Genomic DNA, 10,541 nt, shown 5'->3' on the forward strand with positions numbered 1-10,541 from the left:
AATAAAAAAGGGAAGTTGTGGGAAATGTTCCTTCCACAATATTCTCTTCCTTTCTCTCTTATATTTCCGGAATTCGCGTATGGATTCACAACGGGTTGAATGAAGAACACAAACACGACCATATGGAGCTATGAACTGAATTTCAGAGGCATATAAATACCCAATTTATAATCATTGATCATGACAATGGTACCATATTCAAACATCGAGTGTCTTCTAGAGTTCTCCAGGACACTTCATTAGGGCTCTTCCGTTTCCTATTGAAGTGTTTGGGAGAACTCCGGGTGTCATTTTGATACTTTTCCATTTTTTTATGTACACTAATCCTCTTGTTGGTAACTTTTAAGAGTGTACATGAATTGAATTGACCTAAACAACTCGCGACGAATTGTTTGGTTTTTCAAACAACTCTTAAAAGCTTTCAAGAGTAAAGTAGGGTTGGGTTGAATGTAACCCTATTTTCGGGTTAGTTGGGTTGACATAACAAAAAATGTCAACTCGCGAACCGATCCGAATTATTCAGTTTTTCAAAAATTCAACCCAACTCAATCTTTATGGTTTGACTTAGGTAGTTTGAATTGATCGGATTATCGAGTCATATGAGTACGTTAAGATTTAGAATGTGATTTAACTCATGAATTAAATATATAATTATTAAATGAAATTCTCTTTATTATATACTTCAAAATAGTTTAATACTTCAACAATTTAAATTGATTAATTTAGGAAATTTTAGGAATTTACGAATATAAATTGATTTTTCCTAAAAGAAAAAAAACCTAAAAAAGGTAAAAACGTACCGTTTTGGGCTAAACGACATGTCGTTAAGTTAATTAAAAGCTGAAACGTCTTATCGTAAAAGATACGTAGTAGTGGTCTTCTTCCAGCAGGCAGCAATCCGTAGCCGATTACGCGCCATTGGAAGTCCACGCCGCTAACGGCGCCAAGTCGAGCATTGGTCGTTGTCCCATCCGTTCCGTTTAAAAGATCTGCGTCGATTCAGCCAATCAGAGCCGCGACATTATGTCATCAATCCAATAGAAATCTTCCACGTGGAATATCTCCAATATCTGACGTTTCGACCTTTTATATCCTTCGTGAAAGGGGCATTTTGGCAGTTAATTTCTTCTCCGATTCGTTTCTTCGCCCTTCTTTCTCTTTGCGTATCTCTGCAATTTCGTATTCTTTTTGTCGATCTAATTTCTCCGGCGACATCAAGGGCTGAGAATGGAAGCTCATGGCAGCGGATTACGCCGCGTGCTCGTGCTCGCCTTTTGCGTCGCCGGGATTTGGTCTGCTTACATTTATCAAGGTGTTCTTCAGGAGACTCTGTAAGTTTGTTTTCTTTATTATCATTTGATTATATAGCATTATTCTTTTTAGCGAGTTTCTACTGTTGATGTTTTCCCGAGGATTTTGATGGAGCATAAACTTTGTTTTCATATTAGGCTTTCTCGTTTGTGTTCTTTCTTGGAAAGTGTCTTGATTCTTTTGGATTTACATGCGAACACTAATGCCATTTATCTAGGGAAATCTGAAGAACTCTTCCATGGAATTGGATGTTGCCATTTATTCCTTATGTAATTCCTTCCGGCTTTCTTTGCCATATATTGTTGCCATTTAACAGTAGTTCGGATCAATGCTTATCATTTGGCTTCAATCATGTATGTATCAGAAAATGTTGGAATGGAAATAAATTGATTTGAGGATTAGTAGTGGTTCTACCTACTGTTTTTCTTTGAACTTGATCTTGAGGAACCCTTTTTCTCTCCGGAAAAGTCACGTTCTTGAGGAATGCAAATGCTCGTTGTTCTTGCTTTCCTCACCAATGGGTTTAAGTCCATTTTGACGATTCTAAGTAATTTCTCATTTCTATTTAGGTCTACTAAGCGCTTTGGTTCCGACGGAAAGAGATTTGAACACCTTTCCTTCCTTAACTTGGCACAAAACGTTGTCTGTTTAATATGGTCATATATAAGTGAGTTTCTCTTGGCTCAACTTTCTACCATTCTTATTCTATTCTGTATCTTCCCTTGGCATACCGCATAAAAAAACAAATTTTAGCTGTGGACATAAGAACTAAGATTTGTGTGTATCATAAACAGTGATAAAGCTCTGGTCCAGTCGTAGCACTGTTGGTGCACCTTGGTGGACTTACTGGAGTGCTGGTATTACGAATACGATTGGACCAGCTATGGGGATTGAAGCTTTGAAGTACATAAGTTATCCTGCCCAGGCATGTTTCAAATCATTCCCTTATTCCTTCATATTCTTTTATGCTTCTGTAATTTTCTAACTTTAATCAATCAAGATTTCCTTGATTATAAACCAACGCGAGCAAGGAGATATAAATGATACTTCATGATTAGGATGTGTGTGATTACTAAATAAATAGTGTGCGGCAACTAAAATGTCTTCGCTAGATTGGAATAAAAAGTCGAACTAATGAGTGATAGTTTATTTTAGCTAACTAAGTATGTTGTCAATTTCTGCAGGTCCTGGCAAAGTCATCAAAAATGATTCCAGGTCAGAAAACAACGAGATCTTCATAATTATATGTTTTACTCCACTTAAATATGAGGATTGTATATTATCTGTTCCATGGTAAATAAATAAAAAAAAAAAAAAAAAAAAAAAAAAAAAAAAAAAAAAAAAAAAAAAAAAAAAANGAAAGAGGTTATGAATAATAGGACTTCAATGGTTTAATCTGAGGAATTTTTGACCTATGTACGTTCTTAATCTGAATGCTTTTTATTTTGTTTGTGCAGTGATGCTGATGGGAACGCTAATTTATGGTATTAAGTACACACTTCCGGAGTATCTTTGTACATTTTTAGTTGCTGGAGGAGTGTCTACATTTGCACTCTTAAAGGTTTTTTCCGTTTCAAATCTTCCTACTTCTCGTTCTCTTTGTGTTCTATGTTTAAAATTTTGTTAATTCCAGACTAGCTCAAAGACTATTAGCAAGTTGGCACATCCCAATGCACCACTTGGATATGGACTCTGCTTCCTGAACCTTGCATTTGATGGTTTCACGAATGCCACTCAAGATTCCATTTCAACAAGGTGAGAATTTCATTTTTTACAATTCTCTCTTTGTTAGTCTTCTTTTCTCGTACACGATTAGTGTTTATACGAATTCATAATGTTAAAGATTATCATGTATTTGACATTTCCATTCTCGGTGGCCTAAAAGATGCAATGCTATTCTTGGAAATAAATGCAATTTAGTCCAGAACTTGGAAGCTTTATGCTGTTCAACAGTATATTTAAATCAGTAATGATTACAGTAATGGTCATTTAATAATCATCATCGATTCTGCAGGTACCCAAAAACAAGTGCATGGGACATAATGTTGGGAATGAATCTTTGGGGTACAATATATAACATGATTTATATGTTTGGGTGGCCGAATGGCACTGGATATCATGCCATAGAATTCTGTAGACAGCATCCCGAGGCAGCGTGGGACATTCTTCTGTATTGTCTCTGTGGAGCAGTAGGCCAAAATTTTATCTTCCTAACAATAAGTCGATTCGGTTCCCTTGCTAATACCACCATTACCACAACTCGCAAGTTTGTCAGCATCGTGGTGTCCTCTATGCTCAGTGGAAATCCCCTGTCATCGAAGCAGTGGGGCTGCGTTGTAATGGTCTTCTCTGGGCTATCATATCAAATCTACCTCAAGTGGAGGAAGCTGCAAAAGTTGCAGAGAAAGAGAAAGACCACCTAACTAGGAATTACAGTGTAAGCAAAGTTCAATGGTCCTTGAATTAGAGGGGCATCATGTTTTATAGAGCGCATTGGAAGTCATATGAACAAAGTTTTGACTCTCCCTTTTCTTTTACTTTTGTATAATCAGGCCTTGGAGGTGACCAGTGGAAGTCCCCTCCTCGAACCTATAACTGATTTTTCTTTTTTTTTCTAAGAGAATGAATTACTAGAATCTTGAAAAGTGCTAAATTGTTGAAATCTTGTTGTGTTTCATCGATTTCTAGCTTCAGATGGTTGAATTAAGGTTAACACTTACATGAATTCAATCAATTATCATGGATAAACGAAGGTGAGCGAGAAACGTTGATGATCCTTCCACTTTTCTGGAAACAAAAATTCAAATATTGGCCTTGTTCCTCGAGAAAGTTGATAGCAATAAGTGGGCCTTTATTTTGTAGGGAGTTCCCTCCTCTTTTACTTTCCACTTTTTGACTTTCCTCATAACTATACTTTGTCCTCTACCGCGACTGGCGGCCACCACCACCACCTCAATTTAACACACCCTTCTCCCTCTGAGCTTCAATTTTCAGTCTTTTTCAGCAGAGCCCGAGAACTGAGGTAAGCTCACTAAATCCACTCCTTGTACCTTCTCTCTGTCTTATTCCCCTTCCCTGGGGCCAAAGTATTTGAACTCTTGCAATTACTTACTGGGTCTGCTATTCTGTCAAAAATTTCAGGGACATTTGGAGAAGAGAAAGCAAGGTAGAGCGATGAATGCACACCAACAACAAAACACATTCCATTCAAATCATATTTATGTTTGTTACATCAAAAATCAGGTAAGGAACAAAAAAAAAATACTGATTCTATACCTCTGCACACCAAAAAAAAAAAAAAAAAAGANAAAAAAAAAAAAAGTATACAGGAAACCATCCCAACTGGTTATCCTCTACCTGTTTACATTAGTTTTTTTTTTTTTTTTTTTTTTTTTTTTTTTTTTTTTTTTTTTTTTTTTTTTTTTTTTTTNTTTTTTTTTTTTTTTTTTTTTTTTTTTTTTTTTTTTTTTTTTTTTTTTTTTTTTTTTTTTTTTTTTTTTTTTTTTTTTTTTTTTTTTTGTCTTCTTCTTTTTGCTTTCTGCTTCCCTCGATCACTTTTTGTTTGGAGGGTAGTAAGCTTGCGGCCAGAGCATGCTTACTCTCTGAATGTCTACAAATGTATCTAGAGGTTATGTACATGTGGGAAATCAAGCTACAAAAACTGGGACACCAAAATCACATTGCAAAGAACTGGAAAGAAGAAAAAAATGATACACCAAGCACACTGGTTTGGATGTTACTATTAGAGAAACCCCACCTAGGGAGAGAAAAGAAAAAAAGAATGTGGAACACGCGGTTATATGTGTTCCGATGTGTCTGAATCCTCCATAGTATTCTAGACACGAGTCATGGAATGCAGATATCAACATGCCACTATGAAAAATTCTAGGCCGGAATGGCTGCAAACCAATGGAACTTAATTCAAAGGAAAAGACTAATTAGAGAGGTTTTATAGACTTTGGAGAAGGGCTCTTTTGCAGGGTGGTGGTTGTGAATGATTAACACTAGGGTTAAGGGAAGGTGACTCCACTCCCAGTGTTTTAAGAAGAAAACTCCTTTCCTGAAAAAGAAAAGCAAACAGCACAAAACAAATGAGAGGTAGCCATAAAATGCATATAATTCCAGATGCAAAGAGAAAGCCAGAGAATTATCTGTCTATGTCTACATGGTAGCTTAATTTGACCCATGTAATTCGTGTTCGCAAAACCTAATTGAATACTAATTGAAACCTGTCTATTTATGAATTTGAACTTTTAAAGAACTGCAGTACTTCTATGATAGGTTATACGACCACTGTTTATTACAGAAGCTGCCTTTTCTATAATCCAGAAACAATCACTTGACTGGTTTTATTTTATTAGCACAGTAAAAACAAAATGTAAAGGTCACTTACACTCTCAGAGAACTGTGGGCTAGGTATTCCAGCTGCCAAGGATCTAAAAATTGGAATTACATGCATGGGGGAACTGAATTCTGAGCTTGAAAAGGAAGAGGTAATGGAATCCTTTTTTCGTTCATTGCAACATTTGAAAGCCTCTGCAGCAGTAAAACATTGTATCTTCTTAGCAGCATATCATGGGAAAAATTAATGGCATCTATAACCAATGTAAGAACTTATTCATTACCTCGCTCTAGCGTTGTCTTCAGAAGTATTTCTTTCTCAGATTCACCAATATTATTTTGAGCCTCTTGATGATGAGTCCCTATCTCAGGTCGGCTTTGATCTATTTTTTCCTCAACTGCTTGGGATACTATTGTTGATCCAGTACTGTATTCTGAACTGCCAGGAGACTCGTGGAGATTGGGTTGTCTGCGAGCAGTGAAGTTGATAAGGCCACAAATAATAAGTAGCTTCAATCTGAAAATTATAGTATGCATGTTTTTGTTACCTCCATTGGCTACCATCATTGCTACTCCTTAAATCCTCCACTAAACCTTTAATATCTTCCACTTGAAAGTCGATATCCGGAGTTGCATATTTGGGTATGTCATTTTCTTTGCTTCGACGGAGGAAATCTTGGAGAATCTGATTCATATTTAGTGGACTCAAGGAATAAGAAAAACTACTATATGAATGAAAATATCAGACATCTTTGAGAAGTTTCCAATCTTTTGAGCATGTAGTTTAGCAGATATACATAATTCAGGAGTAGTTGATGGACAAAGTAGCCATAATATTACTCACCTTCCAAGCATTTTCAAGACTCTGGTCTGTATTCTCCGAGTTGACCGTCAATGCGAGTGAACTGAGTAGTTCTGCTTGTTGTGTTAAAGCAGCTACCTTTGGATCATCCTTCTTGATAAAGGATCCTTGACTCTTGTTACCTTGAGCTGCTTGTGTTAGAGATATGAAACGGTTAAACCCAATATCATGAGCCCAGAAGTGAAACCAAAGGATGCACAAACAAAGCATGCGAAGGAATGACTAGTAGAAATGCTATTCCTTGTCTGTATGATGTGAAGGTTGTTTGTAGTGACTTACTAGTATTTAGACCCTCCTGGGCATTGTTCATGGGAAGTTGAGCTGGCAAATTATCGACACTGTGGACATTATCAACCAGTACCGCAAATGGAGCTCTCGGTCGGTTTTCTGATTCATCCTCGAGTGAGCAACCTTCTGTTGTATCAGATATGTGTGCTCTCCTAAACAGTCAATTGCGGAATAATTAATTCTTTGCTGTGAAGCAGTTTTTCCTTCTTATTTCTATTTAGACATCTTGTATACAAATTCTACCTTATCCTCTTAACCAGCTGAGGAGTTTCTGATGAAACATTATCACTCCCCTTCTGTACTAGGACCCTTTTGTTGTTGTGATTGATGAAGGAACTTGAGTTCTCTTTAGCTAATGCTTCATATTTGGCTCTCTTTTTACACAGTGTCGTAAACCGATTCTTCACTGCATTGTCCGTTCTGCATCAGTGAAATCGACATATAAATGTTCGGTCGACTTTGCGGTAAAAAATATAACTGCAACAAGAGAACTGGAAAGTGAAAGTTCTATACCTGCCTGACACCACCTTTGCTATCTCTGTCCATCTATTCCCAAATATCTTCTGCGCCTGTAGACCAGGCTAATTTATTAGATTCAGGGCATCCAATGACAGGGAATACTCAAAAGGTTTAGAGTAGAGTTTGAGCTTAATATGACAGTGATTACAGACAATGTTTATATCCCTATTATGGATTCTCTGTTCTTACAAGTTGGGGGAAGAATCACCTCGCATAGAAGCAAATCCTCTTCCGGAGACCAACCCCCTTTCTTAAAATCAGAATTCAAGTATGTGTACCATCTGAAACGCAAATTCCCATATGCCATACATATCAGTGAAACTCGATGAACCCAGAAGTAAACAACAACTGTTTGAATCAGGTATGTTACCATGATTTTCATCATTTGAATTACCTTCTTCTGCACTGTCTTGTTGTTTTATCCTTGAATTTTGACGCAATGATTGCCCAACTGCACAGTCGATTACATCAACAATCAATCAGATTAACAAGGAAGAAGAAGAAGATAAACACAGAATCAATGAGAGAAAGAGAGAGAGTTCATACTTCTCTGTTCCATGTTGATTAATCTGCTCTCGGAGAATATCATCCTCCTGAAACTCCAAGAACCCATATCAGAAACCACAGCCAAAAGGATCTCTACAAGAATCAAAAAGTGAAACAGAGAACGGGGAAAGAAATGGAAACCTGTTGAGTCCAGGAAACGATGTGCCGTTCCTTCTTCTTGGAATCTTCAGTGGTGAGCTTCTTCTTTGTGTCCTGCATTTGCTTTTATTAATTACAATAAACAGTGTCTCTTAGGCGCTCCTCCCCTTTTATCCAAGTAGCATGCTAAAGGCAAGCAAGCCTTTCTAAGGCATATAAAAAAGAAAGGGATAAGAAACTGCAAAGTCCCCTTTCCTTTAATCTTTACGGATACAGGTCACTGTTGGGTTCCGAAACGGAACAGCAATTTCTAGTAGAAAGCGATCCTCGAAATCGCCTCGGATTCTGACCTTCTTTTTTTTCCCTAAACACTTTAATTTCTTCACTATACAGCTAGTATCTGAATCAAACAAACAGAACCGCCATGGATCACGAGGACAAAGCAACACGATCAATCACGAATCCAATCCAATCAGAACTACAAAATGAGAAGCCTGAATCAAAACAAAACAAACACAGCGATTGTGATCGTAATCTTGCACCTCGTAATCCAAGAAGCAGTGATTAAGAAGAGGAAGGTAGAGATCTATGAATTGAAGAAAGAAATCGGTTTCTGCAAGTTTGAAATCAAGAAGAAGAAGAAGAAAGAGACATGGAAGATTGAAATGAGACAGAACGAGGTATTCTGTTCTGTTTGTCTCTCTCTCTCTAGAAAAACAAGAACATGGATTTTAAATTCATATAGAGAGAGAAAAAAAAATGGAAAATTAAATTAAAAAAATAAATAAATAATAATAATAAATTGAAACAACGGACTCTTGGCGAGTGCGCGGGTATGAAGAGAAGTTTGAAAAAGAACGCTGAATTCCATGTGGGGATAGGATGGTGGACTGACAAACCCTTTATTTATTTATTTATTTAATTAAATCTCATGCATGCATGTATGTATGTATGTATGCATGCATCCATGTCATCATCATGCATAACTCAATCAAACAAAAATAGATTAAAAAGGAATTAGCATCATATTATTAAGAAATTTGATAAAGTTTAAATCCACTTTAGAAAACATGATAAAGTTAAAATGAATAAATTTAGAATTTAAATTTCAAAATAATAATTGGGTATATTGAATTAGATATTTACCAAATTAATTTAAAATAATAAAAATTAAAATAAATTCTCTCACAAAATTTAATATTTTCCAAAGTAGTAAAGTAGTGGACACATGATTTTTGTGAGAGTGAGAGTGAGAGTGCTCATTTATTTATTTATTTATTTTTCTCTTTAAATTTATTTTGTGTGTAAATAATTAATGGAATATATTTGAATTTTTGAAATTTTGAATGGAGGGTGACATTAATAGATGTGTGCCCAAAATATGAGTAAAAGTAATTCCAAATATATATTTATAGAAATAAATATTAAAATTAATAAAATCATTTCTTACTTTAAAAAATCTAATAATTTTATATGTCAATTAAGAAATTTGGGTAATGGAAGAAAACCCCACCAATTTGAAGTGATAGAAACCTAACTCTATTATTTGTATATATTTGTTGATGTTTAGGCATCGAACTCGATCGGGTCTCACGCAGCCGACCAATTCTAACACGTAGTTGAAAAATATAACAAATAGAAGAGCTGTGCTAGGAGATATTAAGAGGAAGTCTGATTTTTTTTAAATTTAATATTTATGGGATAGAGTGAGACGTCAAAATTATTTTTAATTTTTTAGTTTTTTTTTAGTTTATTAAAATCCTAATATTTTTTATAAAAAAAAAACTTATAATTTTATGATGAAAATAATATATCCAAGCACTTTTGTCTTGATCATCCTAGGTGGACAAGATGAAGAACTGCCACGTGGAGGAAAAACTGTATATTTTGAAATATTTAATGTGGTGGACCCCACATAACCCTATCCTTTACACAAACCCTCGTGACAGCGAGGCATCCCGCCTAAAAAGAGTAATTGCATTTCCTTCAATCTTTTTTATTTTTTCAAAAAAAGAAAAAAAATTATAATAATTTTTACCTCTAAAATATAATTACTTTCTAGTTTTAGCTTTAAATTTCTTTTACGAAAGTTTAAACATGCTTTTAAATTTTTTTTATTATTTTAAAATCACATACAATCCATGACAATAAAAAAAAAAAAAAAATTATATATCTTAATACATGGAAAATTAAAACAATAAAAAAAAATTACTTTGTAAGATGGGTTAAATTATAAACTAATTTTGTTATCATTTAGTTTTTATAATTCACGCAACGAGACAGGATCAAGATGAGACAAGACCACATATCAGTTGTAGAAGTAAACGGAACATTTTTTATAAAGAATATGAAAATTGTCTGTGGGCTTTTGATTAAATCGAAAAGTAAAACAAAAATAATTTAAAAAGAAATTTGAAGAAATAAGGAAAAGGGAGAATGGAAGTTGAAAGAAGACATATTGACAAGACAGAAATATGCCATTTGAGTAACATACACAAATTTATGCTTTTAATGGGGGAATCTCCACAATATAATATATATATATATATATATATATATATATATATATATATAT

General features: G+C 34.9%; 2 protein-coding genes and 1 long non-coding RNA gene across 5 annotated transcripts; 2 read left to right on the forward strand and 1 right to left on the reverse strand.

The window, feature by feature from the left end:
* The first annotated feature begins 1,132 nt into the window (after positions 1–1,132).
* On the forward strand, positions 1,133–6,411 carry LOC111801519 (UDP-galactose/UDP-glucose transporter 3). 3 transcript variants are annotated; one of them, XR_002816149.1, is made up of 11 exons: positions 1,133–1,331; positions 1,881–1,978; positions 2,106–2,236; positions 2,496–2,526; positions 2,769–2,872; positions 2,945–3,066; positions 3,326–4,333; positions 4,453–4,554; positions 5,728–5,804; positions 5,881–5,917; positions 6,024–6,411. XR_002816149.1 is itself a non-coding variant. In XM_023685540.1 (8 exons), the coding sequence occupies exons 1-7, from the start codon at positions 1,228–1,230 to the stop codon at positions 3,732–3,734; spliced, it is 999 nt and encodes a 332-aa protein (XP_023541308.1). In that variant the 5' UTR covers positions 1,133–1,227; the 3' UTR covers positions 3,735–3,748; positions 3,864–3,992. The 3 variants fall into 3 exon arrangements, 2 of the variants coding, with proteins under 2 accessions (XP_023541308.1, XP_023541309.1); XM_023685540.1 differs by lacking the exons at positions 4,453–4,554; positions 5,728–5,804; positions 5,881–5,917; positions 6,024–6,411 and having other exon boundaries at positions 3,326–3,748; positions 3,864–3,992; XM_023685541.1 differs by lacking the exons at positions 1,881–1,978; positions 4,453–4,554; positions 5,728–5,804; positions 5,881–5,917; positions 6,024–6,411 and having other exon boundaries at positions 1,135–1,331; positions 3,326–3,992.
* On the reverse strand, positions 4,965–8,360 carry LOC111801518 (transcription factor MYB124-like). The gene is made up of 12 exons (XM_023685538.1): positions 8,009–8,360; positions 7,868–7,914; positions 7,716–7,772; positions 7,530–7,602; positions 7,316–7,371; positions 7,046–7,222; positions 6,794–6,954; positions 6,497–6,642; positions 6,201–6,337; positions 5,937–6,121; positions 5,705–5,847; positions 4,965–5,371 (listed from the first exon to the last, which is right to left on the reverse strand). Exons 1-12 carry the CDS (start codon positions 8,084–8,086, stop codon positions 5,261–5,263), a joined length of 1,371 nt encoding a protein of 456 aa, XP_023541306.1. The 5' UTR covers positions 8,087–8,360; the 3' UTR covers positions 4,965–5,260.
* On the forward strand, positions 7,378–8,726 carry LOC111801523. Its single transcript, XR_002816150.1, has 3 exons — positions 7,378–7,682; positions 7,781–8,060; positions 8,360–8,726. It is a non-coding gene; the product is annotated as an uncharacterized LOC111801523 (long non-coding RNA).
* The last annotated feature ends 1,815 nt before the right edge of the window (positions 8,727–10,541 follow it).

Source organism: Cucurbita pepo, chromosome LG09, assembly GCF_002806865.2.
Source record: "Cucurbita pepo subsp. pepo cultivar mu-cu-16 chromosome LG09, ASM280686v2, whole genome shotgun sequence".
NCBI classification, from domain to species: Eukaryota; Viridiplantae; Streptophyta; class Magnoliopsida; order Cucurbitales; family Cucurbitaceae; genus Cucurbita; species Cucurbita pepo.

Excerpts from the sequence above, each read along its gene's own strand:
- LOC111801519 (XM_023685540.1), top strand. The coding sequence starts at position 1,228 with ATGGAAGCTCATGGCAGCGGATTACGCCGCGTGCTCGTGCTCGCCTTT. Across the intron at positions 2,527-2,768 it reads GTCATCAAAAATGATTCCAG|TGATGCTGATGGGAACGCTA; the intron begins GTCAGAAAACAA and ends TTGTTTGTGCAG. Across the intron at positions 3,067-3,325 it reads CAAGATTCCATTTCAACAAG|GTACCCAAAAACAAGTGCAT; the intron begins GTGAGAATTTCA and ends TCGATTCTGCAG.
- LOC111801518 (XM_023685538.1), bottom strand. The coding sequence starts at position 8,086 with ATGCAGGACACAAAGAAGAAGCTCACCACTGAAGATTCCAAGAAGAAG. Across the intron at positions 7,773-7,867 it reads AATCAACATGGAACAGAGAA|TTGGGCAATCATTGCGTCAA; the intron begins GTATGAACTCTC and ends TCGACTGTGCAG. Across the intron at positions 7,223-7,315 it reads GCAAAGGTGGTGTCAGGCAG|AACGGACAATGCAGTGAAGA; the intron begins GTATAGAACTTT and ends TCACTGATGCAG.